At 50.6% G+C, this 24,907-nt stretch overlaps 1 protein-coding gene across 1 annotated transcript in view; it reads right to left on the bottom strand.

Moving 5' to 3' along the window:
- LOC135529107 (E3 ubiquitin-protein ligase RNF19A-like) overlaps window positions 1-24,907 on the bottom strand; it is a gene marked incomplete at its 3' end in the record, with an annotated part of 74,029 nt that overhangs the window by 9,288 nt on the left and 39,834 nt on the right. Inside the window, 3 exon segments of the mRNA XM_064958003.1 lie at window positions 15,713-15,827; window positions 17,183-17,345; window positions 19,570-19,714. Coding sequence (XP_064814075.1) covers window positions 15,713-15,827; window positions 17,183-17,345; window positions 19,570-19,714 — 423 coding nt within the window.

The following is a 24,907-nucleotide window of genomic DNA, read 5'->3' as shown; positions in this document are numbered from 1 at the left end:
GACCACAGGGGACATGATGACAGACAGTACACTGACCACAGGGGACATGATGACAGACAGTACACACTGACCACAGGGGACATGATGACAGACAGAGTACAGTACACTGACCACAGGGGACATGATGACAGACAGACTACAGTACACTGACCACAGGGGACATGATGACAGACAGAAACTACACAGGGGACATGATGACTGACCACAGGGGACATGATGATGACAGACAGACATGATGACAGACAGTACACTGACCACAGGGGACATGATGACAGACAGAGTACAGTACACTGACCACAGGGGACATGATGACAGACAGTACACTGACCACATGGGACATGATGACAGACAGACTACAGTACACTGACCACAGGGGACATGATGACAGACAGACTACAGTATACTGACCACGGGGGACATGATGACAGACAGACTACAGTACCCTGACCACAGGGGACATGATGACAGACAGAGTACAGTACACTGACCAACAGAGACGGCTGCCACCACAGGGGACATGATGACAGACAGACTACAGTATACTGACCACAGGGGACATGATGACAGACAGAGTACAGTACACTGACCACAGGGGACATGATGACAGACAGAGTACAGTACACTGACCACAGGGGACATGATGACAGACAGTACACTGACCACAGGGGACATGATGACAGACAGAGTACAGTATACTGACCACAGGGGACATGATGACAGACAGACTACAGTACACTGACCACAGGGGACATGATGACAGACAGAGTACAGTCCACTGACCACAGGACATGATGACAGACAGAGTACAGTACACTGACCACAGGGGACATGATGACAGACAGAGTACAGTATACTGACCACAGGGGACATGATGACAGACAGAGTACAGTACACTGACCACAGGGGACATGATGACAGACAGACTACAGTACACTGACCACAGGGGACATGATGACAGACAGTACACTGACCACAGGGGACATGATGACAGACAGTACACTGACCACAGGGGACATGATGACAGACAGACATGATGACAGACAGTACACTGACCACAGGGGACATGATGACAGACAGTATACTGACCACAGGGGACATGATGACAGACAGAGTACAGTAGACTGACCACAGGGGACATGATGACAGACAGAGTAGTACACTGACCACAGGGGACATGATGACAGACAGAGTACAGTATACTGACCACAGGGGGACATGATGACAGACAGACTACAGTATACTGACCACAGGGGACATGATGACAGACAGAGTACAGTACACTGACCACAGGGGACATGATGACAGACAGACTACAGTACACTGACCACAGGGGACATGATGACAGACAGAGTACAGTACACTGACCACAGGGGACATGATGACAGACAGAGTACAGTATACTGACCACAGGGGGACATGATGACAGACAGACTACAGTATACTGACCACAGGGGACATGATGACAGACAGAGTACAGTACACTGACCACAGGGGACATGATGACAGACAGACTACAGTATACTGACCACAGGGGACATGATGACAGACAGAGTACAGTACACTGACCACAGGGGACATGATGACAGACAGAGTACAGTATACTGACCACAGGGGGACATGATGACAGACAGAGTACAGTACCCTGACCACAGGGGACATGATGACAGACAGACTACAGTATACTGACCACATGGGACATGATGACAGACAGAGTACAGTACACTGACCACAGGGGACATGATGACAGACAGTACACTGACCACAGGGGACATGATGACAGACAGAGTACAGTATACTGACCACAGGGGACATGACAGACAGACAGTATACTACACTGACCACAGGGGACATGATGACAGACAGAGTACAGTATGACTGACCACAGGGGACATGATGACAGACAGACTACAGTACACTGACCACAGGGGACATGATGACAGACAGAGTACAGTACACTGACCACAGGGGACATGATGACAGACAGAGTACAGTACACTGACCACAGGGGACATGATGACAGACAGACTACAGTATACTGACCACAGGGGACATGATGACAGACAGAGTACAGTACACCACAGACCAGACAGGGGACATGATGACAGACAGACTACAGTATACTGACCACAGGGGACATGATGACAGACAGAGTACAGTACACTGACCACAGGGGACATGATGACAGACAGACTACAGTATACTGACCACAGGGGACATGATGACAGACAGAGTACAGTATACTGACCACAGGGGACATGATGACAGACAGAGTACAGTACACTGACCACAGGGGACATGATGACAGACAGACTACAGTATACTGACCACAGGGGACATGATGACAGACAGAGTACAGTACACTGACCACAGGGGACATGATGACAGACAGAGTACAGTACACTGACCACAGGGGACATGATGACAGACAGAGTACAGTACACTGACCACAGGGGACATGATGACAGACAGAGTACAGTACACTGACCACAGGGGACATGATGACAGACAGAGTACAGTACACTGACCACAGGGGACATGATGACAGACAGACTACAGTACACTGACCACGGGGGACATGATGACAGACAGACATGATGACAGACAGACTACAGTACACTGACCACAGGGGACATGATGACATGACAGACAGACTACAGTACACTGACCACAGGGGACATGATGACAGACAGACTACAGTACACTGACCACGGGGGACATGATGACAGACAGAGTACAGTACACTGACCACAGGGGACATGATGACAGACAGTACACTGACCACAGGGGACATGATGACAGACAGAGTATGACAGTACACTGACCACAGGGGACATGATGACAGACAGAGTACAGTACACTGACCACAGGGGACATGATGACAGACAGACTACAGTACACTGACCACAGGGGACATGATGACAGACAGACTACAGTACACTGACCACGGGGACATGATGACAGACAGAGTACAGTCCACTGACCACAGGGGACATGATGACAGACAGACTACAGTACACTGACCACAGGGGACATGATGACAGACAGACTACAGTACACTGACCACGGGGACATGATGACAGACAGAGTACAGTACACTGACCACAGGGGACATGATGACAGACAGTATACTGACCACAGGGGACATGACAGACAGTACACTGACCACAGGGGACATGATGACAGACAGACTACAGTACACTGACCACAGGGGACATGATGACAGACAGACTACAGTATACTGACCACAGGGGACATGATGACAGACAGAGTACAGTACACTGACCACAGGGGACATGATGACAGACAGTACACTGACCACAGGGGACATGATGACAGACAGTACACTGACCACAGGGGACATGATGACAGACAGTACACTGACCACAGGGGACATGATGACAGACAGAGTACAGTACACTGACCACATGGGACATGATTACAGACTACAGTATACTGACCACAGGGGACATGATGACAGACAGAGTACAGTACACTGACCACAGGGGACATGATGACAGACAGAGTACAGTACACTGACCACAGGGGACATGATGACAGACAGTACACTGACCACAGGGGACATGATGACAGACAGACTACAGTACACTGACCACAGGGGACATGATGACAGACAGAGTACAGTACACTGACCACAGGGGACATGATGACAGACAGTACACTGACCACAGGGGACATGATGACAGACAGACTACAGTACACTGACCACAGGGGACATGATGACAGACAGAGTACAGTACACTGACCACAGGGGACATGATGACAGACAGAGTACAGTACACTGACCACAGGGGACATGATGACAGACAGACTACAGTATACTGACCACAGGGGACATGATGACAGACAGAGTACAGTACACTGACCACAGGGGACATGATGACAGACAGTATACTGACCACAGGGGACATGATGACAGACAGAGTACAGTACACTGACCACAGGGGACATGATTACAGACAGAGTACAGTACACTGACCACAGGGGACATGATGACAGACAGAGTACAGTACACTGACCACAGGGGACATGATGACAGACAGTACACTGACCACAGGGGACATGATGACAGACAGACTACAGTACACTGACCACAGGGGACATGATGACAGACAGAGTACAGTACACTGACCACAGGGGACATGATGACAGACAGAGTACAGTACACTGACCACAGGGGACATGATGACAGACAGTATACTGACCACAGGGGACATGATGACAGACAGACTACAGTACACTGACCACAGGGGACATGATGACAGACAGAGTACAGTACACTGACCACAGGGGACATGATGACAGACAGTACAGTACACTGACCACAGGGGACATGATGACAGACAGTACAGTATACTGACCACAGGGGACATGATGACAGACAGTACACTGACCACAGGGGACATGATGACAGACAGAGTACAGTACACTGACCACAGGGGACATGATGACAGACAGAGTACAGTACACTGACCACAGGGGACATGATGACAGACAGACTACAGTACACTGACCACAGGGGACATGATGACAGACAGAGTACAGTACACTGACCACAGGGGACATGATGACAGACAGTACAGTATACTGACCACAGGGGACATGATGACAGACAGTATACTGACCACAGGGGACATGATGACAGACAGAGTACAGTACACTGACCACAGGGGACATGATGACAGACAGAGTACAGTACACTGACCACAGGGGACATGATGACAGACAGAGTACAGTACACTGACCACAGGGGACATGATGACAGACAGTACACTGACCACAGGGGACATGATGACAGACAGACTACAGTATACTGACCACAGGGGACATGATGACAGACAGAGTACAGTACACTGACCACAGGGGACATGATGACAGACAGAGTACAGTACACTGACCACAGGGGACATGATGACAGACAGAGTACAGTACACTGACCACAGGGGACATGATGACAGAGACTACAGTACACTGACCACAGGGGACATGATGACAGACAGTACACTGACCACAGGGGACATGATGACAGACAGTACACTGACCACAGGGGACATGATGACAGACAGAGTACAGTACACTGACCACAGGGGGACATGATGACAGACAGACTACAGTATACTGACCACAGGGGACATGATGACAGACAGACTACAGTACACTGACCACAGGGGACATGATGACAGACAGACTACAGTACACTGACCACAGGGGACATGATGACAGACAGTACACTGACCACAGGGGACATGATGACAGACAGAGTACAGTACACTGACCACAGGGGGACATGATGACAGACAGACTACAGTACACTGACCACAGGGGACATGATGACAGACAGAGTACAGTACACTGACCACAGGGGACATGATGACAGACAGTACACTGACCACAGGGGACATGATGACAGACAGACTACAGTACACTGACCACAGGGGACATGATGACAGACAGTACACTGACCACAGGGGGACATGATGACAGACAGAGTACAGTACACTGACCACAGGGGACATGATGACAGACAGTACACTGACCACAGGGGACATGATGACAGACAGAGTACAGTACACTGACCACAGGGGACATGATGACAGACAGTACACTGACCACAGGGGACATGATGACAGACAGACTACAGTACACTGACCACAGGGGACATGATGACAGACAGTACACTGACCACAGGGGGACATGATGACAGACAGAGTACAGTACACTGACCACGGGGGACATGATGACAGACAGTACACTGACCACAGGGGACATGATGACAGACAGAGTACAGTACACTGACCACAGGGGACATGATGACAGACAGACTACAGTACACTGACCACAGGGGACATGATGACAGACAGAGTACAGTACACTGACCACGGGGGACATGATGACAGACAGTACACTGACCACAGGGGACATGATGACAGACAGACTACAGTACACTGACCACAGGGGACATGATGACAGACAGTACACTGACCACAGGGGGACATGATGACAGACAGAGTACAGTACACTGACCACAGGGGACATGATGACAGACAGTACACTGACCACAGGGGGACATGATGACAGACAGAGTACAGTACACTGACCACAGGGGACATGATGACAGACAGAGTACAGTACACTGACCACGGGGGACATGATGACAGACAGTACACTGACCACAGGGGACATGATGACAGACAGACTACAGTACACTGACCACAGGGGACATGATGACAGACAGTACACTGACCACAGGGGGACATGATGACAGACAGAGTACAGTACACTGACCACAGGGGACATGATGACAGACAGACTACAGTATACTGACCACAGGGGACATGATGACAGACAGAGTACAGTACACTGACCACAGGGGACATGATGACAGACAGAGTACAGTATACTGACCACAGGGGACATGATGACAGACAGAGTACAGTATACTGACCACAGGGGGACATGATGACAGACAGACTACAGTACACTGACCACAGGGGACATGATGACAGACAGTACACTGACCACAGGGGACATGATGACAGACAGAGTACAGTACACTGACCACAGGGGACATGATGACAGACAGAGTACAGTACACTGACCACAGGGGACATGATGACAGACAGAGTACAGTATACTGACCACAGAGGGACATGATGACAGACAGACTACAGTACACTGACCACAGGGGACATGATGACAGACAGACTACAGTACCCTGACCACAGGGGACATGATGACAGACAGAGTACAGTACACTGACCAACAGAGACGGCTGCCACCACAGGGGACATGATGACAGACAGACTACAGTATACTGACCACAGGGGACATGATGACAGACAGAGTACAGTACACTGACCACAGGGGACATGATGACAGACAGAGTACAGTACACTGACCACAGGGGACATGATGACAGACAGTACACTGACCACAGGGGACATGATGACAGACAGAGTACAGTATACTGACCACAGGGGACATGATGACAGACAGACTACAGTCCACTGACCACAGGGGACATGATGACAGACAGAGTACAGTCCACTGACCACAGGGGACATGATGACAGACAGAGTACAGTACACTGACCACAGGGGACATGATGACAGACAGAGTACAGTATACTGACCACAGGGGACATGATGACAGACAGAGTACAGTACACTGACCACAGGGGACATGATGACAGACAGACTACAGTACACTGACCACAGGGGACATGATGACAGACAGTACACTGACCACAGGGGGACATGATGGCAGACAGTACACTGACCACAGGGGACATGATGACAGACAGAGTACAGTACACTGACCACAGGGGACATGATGACAGACAGTATACTGACCACAGGGGACATGATGACAGACAGAGTACAGTATACTGACCACAGGGGACATGATGACAGAGTACAGTACACTGACCACAGGGGACATGATGACAGACAGAGTACAGTATACTGACCACAGGGGGACATGATGACAGACAGACTACAGTATACTGACCACAGGGGACATGATGACAGACAGAGTACAGTACACTGACCACAGGGGACATGATGACAGACAGACTACAGTACACTGACCACAGGGGACATGATGACAGACAGAGTACAGTACACTGACCACAGGGGACATGATGACAGACAGAGTACAGTATACTGACCACAGGGGGACATGATGACAGACAGACTACAGTATACTGACCACAGGGGACATGATGACAGACAGAGTACAGTACACTGACCACAGGGGACATGATGACAGACAGACTACAGTATACTGACCACAGGGGACATGATGACAGACAGAGTACAGTATACTGACCACAGGGGACATGATGACAGACAGTACACTGACCACAGGGGACATGATGACAGACAGTATACTGACCACAGGGGACATGATGACAGACAGAGTACAGTATACTGACCACAGGGGACATGATGACAGACAGACTACAGTACACTGACCACAGGGGACATGATGACAGACAGTACACTGACCACAGGGGACATGATGACAGACAGAGTACAGTACACTGACCACAGGGGACATGATGACAGACAGACTACAGTATACTGACCACAGGGGACATGATGACAGACAGAGTACAGTACACTGACCACAGGGGACATGATGACAGACAGACTACAGTATACTGACCACAGGGGACATGATGACAGACAGAGTACAGTATACTGACCACAGGGGGACATGATGACAGACAGACTACAGTATACTGACCACAGGGGACATGATGACAGACAGAGTACAGTACACTGACCACAGGGGACATGATGACAGACAGACTACAGTATACTGACCACAGGGGACATGATGACAGACAGAGTACAGTACACTGACCACAGGGGACATGATGACAGACAGAGTACAGTACACTGACCACAGGGGACATGATGACAGACAGAGTACAGTACACTGACCACAGGGGACATGATGACAGACAGAGTACAGTACACTGACCACAGGGGACATGATGACAGACAGAGTACAGTACACTGACCACAGGGGACATGATGACAGACAGACTACAGTACACTGACCACAGGGGACATGATGACAGACAGACTACAGTACACTGACCACAGGGGACATGATGACAGACAGACTACAGTACACTGACCACAGGGGACATGATGACAGACAGACTACAGTATACTGACCACAGGGGACATGATGACAGACAGAGTACAGTACACTGACCACAGGGGACATGATGACAGACAGACTACAGTACACTGACCACAGGGGACATGATGACAGACAGAGTACAGTACACTGACCACAGGGGACATGATGACAGACAGAGTACAGTACACTGACCACAGGGGACATGATGACAGACAGAGTACAGTACACTGACCACGGGGGACATGATGACAGACAGAGTACAGTACACTGACCACAGGGGACATGATGACAGACAGACTACAGTACACTGACCACAGGGGACATGATGACAGACAGACTACAGTACACTGACCACGGGGGACATGATGACAGACAGAGTACAGTCCACTGACCACAGGGGACATGATGACAGACAGACTACAGTACACTGACCACAGGGGACATGATGACAGACAGACTACAGTACACTGACCACGGGGACATGATGACAGACAGAGTACAGTACACTGACCACAGGGGACATGATGACAGACAGTATACTGACCACAGGGGACATGACAGACAGTACACTGACCACAGGGGACATGATGACAGACAGTCTACAGTACACTGACCACAGGGGACATGATGACAGACAGACTACAGTATACTGACCACAGGGGACATGATGACAGACAGTACACTGACCACAGGGGACATGATGACAGACAGTACACTGACCACAGGGGACATGATGACAGACAGTACACTGACCACAGGGGACATGATGACAGACAGAGTACAGTACACTGACCACATGGGACATGATTACAGACTACAGTATACTGACCACAGGGGACATGATGACAGACAGAGTACAGTACACTGACCACAGGGGACATGATGACAGACAGAGTACAGTACACTGACCACAGGGGACATGATGACAGACAGAGTACAGTATACTGACCACAGGGGGACATGATGACAGACAGACTACAGTACACTGACCACAGGGGACATGATGACAGACAGTACACTGACCACAGGGGACATGATGACAGACAGAGTACAGTACACTGACCACAGGGGACATGATGACAGACAGAGTACAGTACACTGACCACAGGGGACATGATGACAGACAGAGTACAGTATACTGACCACAGAGGGACATGATGACAGACAGACTACAGTACACTGACCACAGGGGACATGATGACAGACAGAGTACAGTATACTGACCACAGGGGACATGATGACAGACAGAGTACAGTATACTGACCACAGGGGACATGATGACAGACAGACTACAGTATACTGACCACAGGGGACATGATGACAGACAGTATACTGACCACAGGGGACATGATGACAGACAGAGTACAGTACACTGACCACAGGGGACATGATGACAGACAGTATACTGACCACAGGGGACATGATGACAGACAGAGTACAGTACACTGACCACAGGGGACATGATGACAGACAGAGTACAGTACACTGACCACAGGGGACATGATGACAGACAGTACAGTATACTGACCACAGGGGACATGATGACAGACAGTATACTGACCACAGGGGACATGATGACAGACAGAGTACAGTACACTGACCACAGGGGACATGATGACAGACAGTACACTGACCACAGGGGACATGATGACAGACAGTACACTGACCACAGGGGACATGATGACAGACAGAGTACAGTACACTGACCACAGGGGGACATGATGACAGACAGACTACAGTACACTGACCACAGGGGACATGATGACAGACAGACTACAGTATACTGACCACAGGGGACATGATGACAGACAGTAAACTGACCACAGGGGACATGATGACAGACAGTACACTGACCACAGGGGACATGATGACAGACAGAGTACAGTACACTGACCACAGGGGACATGATGACAGACAGTACACTGACCACATGGGACATGATGACAGACAGACTACAGTACACTGACCACAGGGGACATGATGACAGACAGACTACAGTATACTGACCACGGGGGACATGATGACAGACAGAGTACAGTACACTGACCAACAGAGACGGCTGCCACCACAGGGGACATGATGACAGACAGACTACAGTATACTGACCACAGGGGACATGATGACAGACAGAGTACAGTACACTGACCACAGGGGACATGATGAGAGACAGAGTACAGTACACTGACCACAGGGGACATGATGACAGACAGTACACTGACCACAGGGGACATGATGACAGACAGAGTACAGTATACTGACCACAGGGGACATGATGACAGACAGACTACAGTACACTGACCACAGGGGACATGATGACAGACAGAGTACAGTCCACTGACCACAGGGGACATGATGACAGACAGAGTACAGTATACTGACCACAGGGGACATGATGACAGACAGACTACAGTACACTGACCACAGGGGACATGATGACAGACAGAGTACAGTACACTGACCACAGGGGACATGATGACAGACAGAGTACAGTATACTGACCACAGGGGACATGATGACAGACAGAGTACAGTACACTGACCACAGGGGACATGATGACAGACAGACTACAGTACACTGACCACAGGGGACATGATGACAGACAGTACACTGACCACAGGGGGACATGATGGCAGACAGTACACTGACCACAGGGGACATGATGACAGACAGAGTACAGTACACTGACCACAGGGGACATGATGACAGACAGTATACTGACCACAGGGGACATGATGACAGACAGAGTACAGTATACTGACCACAGGGGACATGATGACAGAGTACAGTACACTGACCACAGGGGACATGATGACAGACAGTACACTGACCACAGGGGACATGATGACAGACAGACTACAGTACACTGACCACAGGGGACATGATGACAGACAGACTACAGTACACTGACCACAGGGGACATGATGACAGACAGACTACAGTATACTGACCACAGGGGACATGATGACAGACAGACTACAGTACACTGACCACAGGGGACATGATGACAGACAGAGTACAGTACACTGACCACAGGGGACATGATGACAGACAGAGTACAGTATACTGACCACAGGGGGACATGATGACAGACAGACTACAGTATACTGACCACAGGGGACATGATGACAGACAGAGTACAGTACACTGACCACAGGGGACATGATGACAGACAGACTACAGTACACTGACCACAGGGGACATGATGACAGACAGAGTACAGTACACTGACCACAGGGGACATGATGACAGACAGAGTACAGTATACTGACCACAGGGGGACATGATGACAGACAGACTACAGTATACTGACCACAGGGGACATGATGACAGACAGAGTACAGTACACTGACCACAGGGGACATGATGACAGACAGACTACAGTATACTGACCACAGGGGACATGATGACAGACAGAGTACAGTATACTGACCACAGGGGACATGATGACAGACAGTACACTGACCACAGGGGACATGATGACAGACAGACTACAGTACACTGACCACAGGGGACATGATGACAGACAGACTACAGTACACTGACCACAGGGGACATGATGACAGACAGACTACAGTACACTGACCACAGGGGACATGATGACAGACAGACTACAGTATACTGACCACAGGGGACATGATGACAGAGTACAGTACACTGACCACAGGGGACATGATGACAGACAGTACACTGACCACAGGGGACATGATGACAGACAGAGTACAGTACACTGACCACGGGGGACATGATGACAGACAGAGTACAGTACACTGACCACAGGGGACATGATGACAGACAGACTACAGTACACTGACCACAGGGGACATGATGACAGACAGACTACAGTACACTGACCACGGGGGACATGATGACAGACAGAGTACAGTCCACTGACCACAGGGGACATGATGACAGACAGACTACAGTACACTGACCACAGGGGACATGATGACAGACAGACTACAGTACACTGACCACGGGGGACATGATGACAGACAGAGTACAGTACACTGACCACAGGGGACATGATGACAGACAGTATACTGACCACAGGGGACATGACAGACAGTACACTGACCACAGGGGACATGATGACAGACAGTCTACAGTACACTGACCACAGGGGACATGATGACAGACAGACTACAGTATACTGACCACAGGGGACATGATGACAGACAGAGTACAGTACACTGACCACAGGGGACATGATGACAGACAGTACACTGACCACAGGGGACATGATAACAGACAGTACACTGACCACAGGGGACATGATGACAGACAGTACACTGACCACAGGGGACATGATGACAGACAGAGTACAGTACACTGACCACATGGGACATGATTACAGACTACAGTATACTGACCACAGGGGACATGATGACAGACAGAGTACAGTACACTGACCACAGGGGACATGATGACAGACAGAGTACAGTACACTGACCACAGGGGACATGATGACAGACAGTACACTGACCACAGGGGACATGATGACAGACAGACTACAGTACACTGACCACAGGGGACATGATGACAGACAGAGTACAGTACACTGACCACAGGGGACATGATGACAGACAGTACACTGACCACAGGGGACATGATGACAGACAGACTACAGTACACTGACCACAGGGGACATGATGACAGACAGACTACAGTATACTGACCACAGGGGACATGATGACAGACAGAGTACAGTACACTGACCACAGGGGACATGATGACAGACAGTATACTGACCACAGGGGACATGATGACAGACAGAGTACAGTACACTGACCACAGGGGACATGATTACAGACAGAGTACAGTACACTGACCACAGGGGACATGATGACAGACAGACTACAGTACACTGACCACAGGGGACATGATGACAGACAGAGTACAGTACACTGACCACAGGGGACATGATGACAGACAGAGTACAGTACACTGACCACAGGGGACATGATGACAGACAGTATACTGACCACAGGGGACATGATGACAGACAGACTACAGTACACTGACCACAGGGGACATGATGACAGACAGTACAGTACACTGACCACAGGGGACATGATGACAGACAGAGTACAGTACACTGACCACAGGGGACATGATGACAGACAGTATACTGACCACAGGGGACATGATGACAGACAGACTACAGTACACTGACCACAGGGGACATGATGACAGACAGTACAGTACACTGACCACAGGGGACATGATGACAGACAGTATACTGACCACAGGGGACATGATGACAGACAGACTACAGTACACTGACCACAGGGGACATGATGACAGACAGACTACAGTACACTGACCACAGGGGACATGATGACAGACAGACTACAGTACACTGACCACAGGGGACATGATGACAGACAGACTACAGTACACTGACCACGGGGGACATGATGACAGACTACAGTACACTGACCACAGGGGACATGATGACAGACAGACTACAGTACACTGACCACAGGGGACATGATGACAGACAGACTACAGTACACTGACCACAGGGGACATGATGACAGACAGTACACTGACCACAGGGGGACATGATGGCAGACAGTACACTGACCACAGGGGACATGATGACAGACAGAGTACAGTACACTGACCACAGGGGACATGATGACAGACAGTATACTGACCACAGGGGACATGATGACAGACAGAGTACAGTATACTGACCACAGGGGACATGATGACAGAGTACAGTACACTGACCACAGGGGACATGATGACAGACAGTACACTGACCACAGGGGACATGATGACAGACAGACTACAGTACACTGACCACAGGGGACATGATGACAGACAGACTACAGTACACTGACCACAGGGGACATGATGACAGACAGTATACTGACCACAGGGGACATGATGACAGACAGACTACAGTACACTGACCACAGGGGACATGATGACAGACAGACTACAGTACACTGACCACAGGGGACATGATGACAGACAGACTACAGTACACTGACCACAGGGGACATGATGACAGACAGACTACAGTACACTGACCACGGGGGACATGATGACAGACTACAGTACACTGACCACAGGGGACATGATGACAGACAGACTACAGTACACTGACCACAGGGGACATGATGACAGACAGAGTACAGTACACTGACCACAGGGGACATGATGACAGACAGAGTACAGTACACTGACCACAGGGGACATGATGACAGACTACAGTACACTGACCACAGGGGACATGATGACAGACAGAGTACAGTACACTGACCACAGGGGACATGATGACAGACAGACTACAGTATACTGACCACGGGGGACATGATGACAGACAGAGTACAGTACACTGACCACAGGGGACATGATGACAGACAGAGTACAGTATACTGACCACATGGGACATGATGACAGACAGTACACTGACCACAGGGGACATGATGACAGACTACAGTATACTGACCAACAGAGACGGCTGCCACCACAGGAGACATGATGACAGACAGAGTACAGTACACTGACCACAGGGGACATGATGACAGACAGAGTACAGTACACTGACCACAGGGGACATGATGACAGACAGAGTACAGTACACTGACCACGGGGGACATGATGACAGACAGAGTACAGTATACTGACCACAGGGGACATGATGACAGACAGAGTACAGTACACTGACCAACAGAGACGGCTGCCACCACAGGAGACATGATGACAGACAGAGTACAGTACACTGACCACAGGGGACATGATGACAGACAGAGTACAGTACACTGACCACATGGGACATGATGACAGACTACAGTATACTGACCACAGGGGACATGATGACAGACAGACTACAGTACACTGACCACGGGGGACATGATGACAGACAGACTACAGTACACTGACCACGGGGGACATGATGACAGACAGACTACAGTATACTGACCACAGGGGACATGATGACAGACAGACTACAGTATACTGACCAACAGAGACGGCTGCCACCACAGGAGACATGATGACAGACAGACTACAGTATACTGACCAACAGAGACGGCTGCCACCACAGGAGACATGATGACAGACAGAGTGACTCCTCCTGCTACCACCAGGTTCCTCCGGTGAGGAGAGGTGTCCTTCCCCTCATAGCGGTTATAGATCTAACAGACAGACAGACGGGTTAGAGGTCAGAGGTTATAGATCTAACAGACAGACAGACAGACGGGTTAGAGGTCAGAGGTTATAGATCAGACAGACAGACATACAGGGGTTAAAGGTCAGGGGTTATAGATCAGACAGACAGACCAACAGACAGACGGGTTAGAGGTCAGAGGTTATAGATCAAACAGACAGACATACAGGGGTTAAAGGTCAGGGGTTATAGATCAGACAGACCGACAGACAGACGGGTTAGGGGTCAGAGGTTATAGTTCAGACAGACATACAGGAGTTAAAGGTCAGGGGTTATAGATCAGACAGACTGGGTTAGAGGTCAGAGGTTATAGATCAGACAGACGGACATACAGGGGTTAAAGGTCAGGGGTTATGGATCTGACAGACATACAGGGGTTATAGATCAGACAGACTGGGTTAAAGGTCAGGGGTCATGGATCTGACAGATGGGGGTTAAAGGTCAGGGGTCATGGATCTGACAGATGGAGGTTAGAGGTCATGGATCTGACCGGGGTTAAGTCAGGGGTCACCGTACTGTGAGGAGAACCATGACTCTCGACTTACTGAAAACACATCACATGAGTGATGCAGTGGTTCCATCTATTGGCTAACGTTATTTTTCTGTCTGTGTTCATATAAAACAACTGTATTATTCTGTCTGTGTTCATATAAAACAACTGTATTATTCTGTCTGTGTTCATATAAAACAACTGTATTATTCTGTCTGTGTTCATATAAAACAACTGTATTATTCTGTGTTCATATAAAACAACTGTATTATTCTGTCTGTGTTCATATAAAACAACTGTATTATTCTGTCTGTGTTCATATAAAACAACTGTATTATTCTGTGTTCATATAAAACAACTGTATTATTCTGTCTGTGTTCATATAAAACAACTGTATTATTCTGTCTGTGTTCATATAAAACTATATTATTCTGTTTTCATATAAAACTAACTATTATTCTGTCTGTGTTCATATAAAACTATATTATTCTGTTTTCATATAAAACTAACTATTATTCTGTCTGTGTTCATATAAAACTATATTATTCTGTGTTCATATAAAACAAGCCTGTGTTTCATTGACTCGTACACAGTAGTTGTTGGGAACAACGCTACAGGTTAAGTTCTCCAGTACATTCCTCCATCTTTAGTTCACGAGCTTATTATCATCATTCTGGATGACCAGACGCCCAGCCTTCCACCTGATCATCCCGTTTACAGCACGGGCCCATTACTGATGAACGGCGTCTCTGTTGTCTGGTCACGCATCTGTCAACACGACGGCTGGCGTCATCTGATGACCTCAGTCTGCCGTGTGTCAGGGTCAAGCTCACCTTCCTCCCCACGTACACAGGGATGCCTATGATCATGGCGGGGACGGCGATGCCAGCGATCAGAGCGATGCCCACCGGAGCGCCCACCAGCGTGCCCAGCTGCCACAGGATCTTCTTCTTCCTGCTCCACGGCTTCCTGCCCCAGAAGGTACATCCTGACGGGCTGGGGGACGGAGAGAGATGATAACAACCCAACCCTGACTGGCTGGGGGACGGAGAGAGATGATTACAACCCAACCCTGACAGGCTGGGGGACGGAGAGAGATGATAACAACCCAACCCTGACTGGCTGGGGGACGGAGAGAGATGACTACAACCCAACCCTGACTGGCTGGGGGACGGAGAGAGATGATTACAACCCAACCCTGACAGGCTGGGGGACGGAGAGAGATGATTACAACCCAACCCTGACTGGCTGGGGGACGGAGAGAGATGACTACAACCCAACCCTGACTGGCTGGGGGACGGAGAGAGATGATTACAACCCAACCCTGACAGGCTGGGGGACGGAGAGAGATGATTACAACCCAACCCTGACTGGCTGGGGGACGGAGAGAGATGATTACAACCCAACCCTGACTGGCTGGGGGACGGAGAGAGATGATTACAACCCAACCCTGACAGGCTGGGGGACGGAGAGAGATGACTACAACCCAACCCTGACTGGCTGGGGGACGGAGAGAGATGACTACAACCCAACCCTGACAGGCTGGGGGACGGAGAGAGATGATTACAACCCAACCCTGACTGGCTGGGGGACGGAGAGAGATGACTACAACCCAACCCTGACTGGCTGGGGGACGGAGAGAGATGATTACAACCCAACCCTGACTGGCTGGGGGGCGGAGAGAGATGATTACAACCCAACCCTGACTGGCTGGGGGACGGAGAGAGATGATTACAACCCAACCCTGACTGGCTGGGGGACGGAGAGAGATGATTACAACCCAACCCTGACAGGCTGGGGGACGGAGAGAGATGATTACAACCCAACCCTGACAGGCTGGGGGACGGAGAGAGATGATAACAACCCAACCCTGACTGGCTGGGGGATGGAGAGAGATGATTACAACCCAACCCTGACTGGCTGGGGGACGGAGAGAGATGATTACAACCCAACCCTGACAGGCTGGGGGACGGAGAGAGATGATTACAACCCAACCCTGACTGGCTGGGGGACGGAGAGAGATGATTACAACCCAACCCTGACAGGCTGGGGGACGGAGAGAGATGATTACAACCCAACCCTGACAGGCTGGGGGGGGCGGAGAGAGATGATTACAACCCAACCCTGAGTGGCTGGGGGACGGAGAGAGATGATTACAACCCAACCCTGACAGGCTGACCAGGGGACAGAGATGATAACAACCCAACCCTGACAGGCTGACCAGGGGACAGAGATGATAACAACCCAACCCTGACAGGCTGACCAGGGGACAGAGATGATTACAACCCAACCCTGACAGGCTGACCAGGGGACAGAGATGATAACAACCCAACCCTGACAGGCTGACCAGGGGACAGAGATGATAACAACCCAACCCTGACAGGCTGACCAGGGGACAGAGATGATAACAACCCAACCCTGACAGGCTGACCAGGGGACAGAGATGATAACAACCCAACCCTGACAGGCTGACCAGGGGACAGAGATGATAACAACCCAACCCTGACAGGCTGACCAGGGGACAGAGATGATAACAACCCAACCCTGACAGACTGACCAGGGGACAGAGATGATGACAACCCAACCCTAACAGGCTGACCAGGGGACAGAGATGATAACAACCCAACCCTGACAGGCTGACCAGGGGACAGAGATGATAACAACCCAACCCTGACAGACTGACCAGGGGACAGAGATGATAACAACCCAACCCTGACAGGCTGACCAGTGGACAGAGATGATAACAACCCAACCCTGACAGGCTGACCAGGGGAGAGAGATGATTACAACCCAACCCTGACAGGCTGACCAGGGGAGAGAGATGATTACAACCCAACCCTGACAGGCTGGACAGAGATGATAACAACCCAACCCTGACAGGCTGACCAGGGGACAGAGATGATAACAACCCAACCCTGACAGGCTGGACAGAGATGATAACAACCCAACCCTGACAGGCTGACCAGGGGACAGAGATGATAACAACCCAACCCTGACAGGCTGACCAGGGGACAGAGATGATAACAACCCAACCCTGACAGGCTGACCAGGGGACAGAGATGATAACAACCCAACCCTGACAGGCTGACCAGGGGACAGTCTAGGGCATATAGCCTAGCAGAACTCTGGCTATTCAGAGGCATAACACTGTGGTTACTGTATAGATAGTGATGCACGACTCCCTGAGTGTTGACAGACTCCTCACCCCTCGGCCCCTCACCTCAGGTAGTGCAGGTCAGAGATCTCCTTCATGCAGAGCCAGCAGAACTCACAGCCGCACACGGCGCAGGTCATGTGGTTGCAGCTGCCGTCGTTCATCTTGATGATGTAAGCAGCGCAGCGCGGACACGGCTTGATGTCATCGGCTGGGGATGAAGGAATAGAAACGCCGTGTTTGTTGTTAAAACAGAAACAGTGGACCACACCTCCCCTTAAATCCCAGACAGCACATACACCCTCTTCTTCATCTAGAACATTCCCAACCTACCTACCTCCTAATGCCAGAGGCAGTATTCCCGGTTCCCATCTGGCCACACGAGGACCGCGGTGGTAAAGGAGGGAAAAACTATGTCATCTATTTTAGGACAAGGCCGTAACGTAACAAAATGTGAAAAACGTCAAGGGGTCTGAATACTTTCTGAATGAATGTATCCCAGTTGAAAACCTTTCGTTTGTTCTTCTCTGACATAGAAGAAGGCTCCATAAAACCTAAATATAACAACATAATATAAAACAATCATTTCACCAGCGTCTTATTTCACAGGGCTTCATTCCATGTTTCCTTCCACAGGAGACAGGAGAGATAGAAACGTCCTCTCACTGTCAACTACGTTTATTTTCAGCAAACTTAACATGTGTAAATATTTGTATAGGCCCTTCTCCACAGATTGCTCAGTTTGGCTGGGCGGCCCGCTCTTGTCTTGGTGGTTCCAAACTTCTTCCATTTAAGAATGATGGAGGAAACTGTTCTTGGGGACCTTCAATGCTGCAGAAATGTTTTGGTACCCTTCCCCAGATCTGTGCCTCGAACACAATCCTGTCTCGGAGCTCTACGGACAATTTCTTCGACCTCATGGCTTGGTTTTTGCTCTGACATGAACTGTCAACTGTGGGACCTTAAATTAAGTATTTCTGTTTTTTAATTTTTTAATACATTTGCTAACATTTCTAAAAACCTGTTTTGCTTTGTCATGAAGTATTGTGTGTAGATTGACGAGGGGGAAAAAACTAATTTAATCAATTTTAGAGCACTTTTTGCCAGTCCTGTCTGGTCCAGCGACGGTAGGTTTGTGCCCATAGGTGATGTCTGGTGAGGACCTGCCTTTACAACAGGCCTACAAGCCCTCAGTCCAGCCTCTCTCAGCCTATTGAGGACATTCTGAGCACTGATGGAAGGATTGTGCGTTCCTGGTGTAACTCGGGCAGTTGTTGTTGCCATCCTGTACCTGTCCCGCAGGTGTGATGTTCGGATGTACCGATCCTGTGCAGGTGTTGTTACACGTGGTCTGCCACTGCGAGGACGATCAGCTGTCCGTCCTGTCTCCCTGAAGCGCTGTCTTTGGCGTCTCACAGTACAGACATTGCAATGTATTGCCCTGGCCACATCTGCAGTCCTCATGCCTCCTTGCAGCATGCCTAAGGCACATTCATGTAGATGAGCAGGGACCCTGGGCATCTTTCTTCTGGTGTTTATCTTAATGTAATGGCATGAAAAAAATTGGCTGATTATTATCAATGACAAGTTGTCCAGTACAGGAAATCCTGACTTGTACCCTAGTTTCTAGAAAGACCCAGAGACATCAGTGTCCAGAAGACACCTGCACCAGGTGAGTCCCCTCCCCTTGTAGAACCCTCCCAGTGGTAGATCAGTGTCCAGAAGACACCTGCACCAGGTGAGTCCCCTCCCCTTTTAGAACCCTCCCAGTGGTAGATCAGTGTCCAGAAGACACCTGCACCAGGTGAGTCCCCTCCCCTTGTAGAACCCTCCCAGTGGTAGATCGGTGTCCAGAAGACACCTGCACCAGGTAAGTCCCCTCTCCTTGTAGAACCCTCCCAGTGGTAGATCAGTGTCCAGAAGACACCTGCACGAGGTGAGTCAGGTCCCCTTGTAGAACCCTCCCAGTGGTAGATCAGTGTCCAGAAGACACCTGCACCAGGTGAGTCCCCTCCCCTTGTAGAACCCTCCCAGTGGTAGATCAGTGTCCAGAAGACACCTGTACCAGGTGAGTCAGGTCCCCTTGTAGAACCCTCCCAGTGGTAGATCAGTGTCCAGAAGACACCTGCACCAGGTGAGTCTTCTCCCCTTGTAGAACCCTCCCAGTGGTAGATCAGTGTCCAGAAGACACCTGCACCAGGTGAGTCAGGTCCCCTTGTAGAACCCTCCCAGTGGTAGATCAGTGTCCAGAAGACACCTGCACCAGGTGAGTCAGGTCCCCTTGTAGAACCCTCCCAGTGGTAGATCAGTGTCCAGAAGACACCTGCACCAGGTGAGTCCCCTCCCCTTGTAGAACCCTCCCAGTGGTAGATCAGTGTCCAGAAGACACCTGCACCAGGTGAGTCCCCTCCCCTTGTAGAACCCTCCCAGTGGTAGATCAGTGTCCAGAAGACACCTGTACCAGGTGAGTCCCCTCCCCTTGTAGAACCCTCCCAGTGGTAGATCAGTGTCCAGAAGACACCTGCACCAGGTGAGTCAGGTCCCCTTGTAGAAACCTCCCAGTGGTAGATCAGTGTCCAGAAGACACCTGCACCAGGTGAGTCCCCTCCCCTTGTAGAACCCTCCCAGTGGTAGATCAGTGTCCAGAAGACACCTGCACCAGGTGAGTCCCCTCCCCTTGTAGAACCCTCCCAGTGGTAGATCAGTGTCCAGAAGACACCTGTACCAGGTGAGTCCCCTCCCCTTGTAGAACCCTCCCAGTGGTAGATCAGTGTCCAGAAGACACCTGCACCAGGTGAGTCCCCTCCCCTTGTAGAACCCTCCCAGTGGTAGATCAGTGTCCAGAAGACACCTGCACCAGGTGAGTCAGGTCCCCTTGTAAAACCCTCCAGTGGTAGATCAGTGTCCAGAAGACACCTGCACCAGGTGAGTCCCCTCCCCTTGTAGAACCCTCCCAGTGGTAGATCAGTGTCCAGAAGACACCTGCACCAGGTGAGTCAGGTCCCCTTGTAGAACCCTCCCAGTGGTAGATCAGTGTCCAGAAGACACCTGCACCAGGTGAGTCCCCTCCCCTTGTAGAACCCTCCCAGTGGTAGATCAGTGTCCAGAAGACACCTGCACCAGGTGAGTCCCCTCCCCTTGTAGAACCCTCCCAGTGGTAGATCAGTGTCCAGAAGACACCTGCACCAGGTGAGTCAGGTCCCCTTGTAAAACCCTCCAGTGGTAGATCAGTGTCCAGAAGACACCTGCACCAGGTGAGTCCCCTCCCCTTGTAGAACCCTCCCAGTGGTAGATCAGTGTCCAGAAGACACCTGCACCAGGTGAGTCAGGTCCCCTTGTAGAAACCTCCCAGTGGTAGATCAGTGTCCAGAAGACACCTGCACCAGGTGAGTCCCCTCCCCTTGTAGAACCCTCCCAGTGGTAGATCAGTGTCCAGAAGACACCTGTACCAGGTGAGTCCCCTCCCCTTGTAGAACCCTCCCAGTGGTAGATCAGTGTCCAGAAGACACCTGCACCAGGTGAGTCCCCTCCCCTTTTAGAACCCTCCCAGTGGTAGATCGGTGTCCAGAAGACACCTGCACCAGGTAAGTCCCCTCTCCTTGTAGAACCCTCCCAGTGGTAGATCAGTGTCCAGAAGACACCTGCACGAGGTGAGTCAGGTCCCCTTGTAGAACCCTCCCAGTGGTAGATCAGTGTCCAGAAGACACCTGCACCAGGTGAGTCCCCTCCCCTTGTAGAACCCTCCCAGTGGTAGATCAGTGTCCAGAAGACACCTGTACCAGGTGAGTCAGGTCCCCTTGTAGAACCCTCCCAGTGGTAGATCAGTGTCCAGAAGACACCTGCACCAGGTGAGTCTTCTCCCCTTGTAGAACCCTCCCAGTGGTAGATCAGTGTCCAGAAGACACCTGCACCAGGTGAGTCAGGTCCCCTTGTAGAACCCTCCCAGTGGTAGATCAGTGTCCAGAAGACACCTGCACCAGGTGAGTCAGGTCCCCTTGTAGAACCCTCCCAGTGGTAGATCAGTGTCCAGAAGACACCTGCACCAGGTGAGTCAGGTCCCCTTGTAGAAACCTCCCAGTGGTAGATCAGTGTCCAGAAGACACCTGCACCAGGTGAGTCCCCTCCCCTTGTAGAACCCTCCCAGTGGTAGATCAGTGTCCAGAAGACACCTGTACCAGGTGAGTCCCCTCCCCTTGTAGAACCCTCCCAGTGGTAGATCAGTGTCCAGAAGACACCTGCACCAGGTGAGTCCCCTCCCCTTGTAGAACCCTCCCAGTGGTAGATCAGTGTCCAGAAGACACCTGCACCAGGTGAGTCAGGTCCCCTTGTAAAACCCTCCAGTGGTAGATCAGTGTCCAGAAGACACCTGCACCAGGTGAGTCCCCTCCCCTTGTAGAACCCTCCCAGTGGTAGATCAGTGTCCAGAAGACACCTGCACCAGGTGAGTCAGGTCCCCTTGTAGAACCCTCCCAGTGGTAGATCAGTGTCCAGAAGACACCTGCACCAGGTGAGTCCCCTCCCCTTGTAGAACCCTCCCAGTGGTAGATCAGTGTCCAGAAGACACCTGCACCAGGTGAGTCCCCTCCCCTTGTAGAACCCTCCCAGTGGTAGATCAGTGTCCAGAAGACACCTGCACCAGGTGAGTCAGGTCCCCTTGTAATAAGAGCGTCTGCTAAATGACTTAAATGTAATGTAAATGTAAAACCCTCCAGTGGTAGATCAGTGTCCAGAAGACACCTGCACCAGGTGAGTCCCCTCCCCTTGTAGAACCCTCCCAGTGGTAGATCAGTGTCCAGAAGACACCTGCACCAGGTGAGTCAGGTCCCCTTGTAGAAACCTCCCAGTGGTAGATCAGTGTCCAGAAGACACCTGCACCAGGTGAGTCCCCTCCCCTTGTAGAACCCTCCCAGTGGTAGATCAGTGTCCAGAAGACACCTGTACCAGGTGAGTCCCCTCCCTTGTAGAACCCTCCCAGTGGTAGATCAGTGTCCAGAAGACACCTGCACCAGGTGAGTCCCCTCCCCTTGTAGAACCCTCCCAGTGGTAGATCAGTGTCCAGAAGACACCTGCACCAGGTGAGTCAGGTCCCCTTGTAAAACCCTCCAGTGGTAGATCAGTGTCCAGAAGACACCTGCACCAGGTGAGTCCCCTCCCCTTGTAGAACCCTCCCAGTGGTAGATCAGTGTCCAGAAGACACCTGCACCAGGTGAGTCAGGTCCCCTTGTAAAACCCTCCAGTGGTAGATCAGTGTCCAGAAGACACCTGCACCAGGTGAGTCAGGTCCCCTTGTAGAACCCTCCCAGTGGTAGATCAGTGTCCAGAAGACACCTGCACCAGGTGAGTCAGGTCCCCTTGTAAAACCCTCCAGTGGTAAATCACAAGATAAATTGTTGCAACACATTGT

This window comes from Oncorhynchus masou, unplaced genomic scaffold (assembly GCF_036934945.1).
Source record: "Oncorhynchus masou masou isolate Uvic2021 unplaced genomic scaffold, UVic_Omas_1.1 unplaced_scaffold_1097, whole genome shotgun sequence".
Lineage (NCBI taxonomy): Eukaryota > Metazoa > Chordata > Actinopteri > Salmoniformes > Salmonidae > Oncorhynchus > Oncorhynchus masou.
This window is presented reverse-complemented; position numbering and strand designations above follow the sequence as displayed.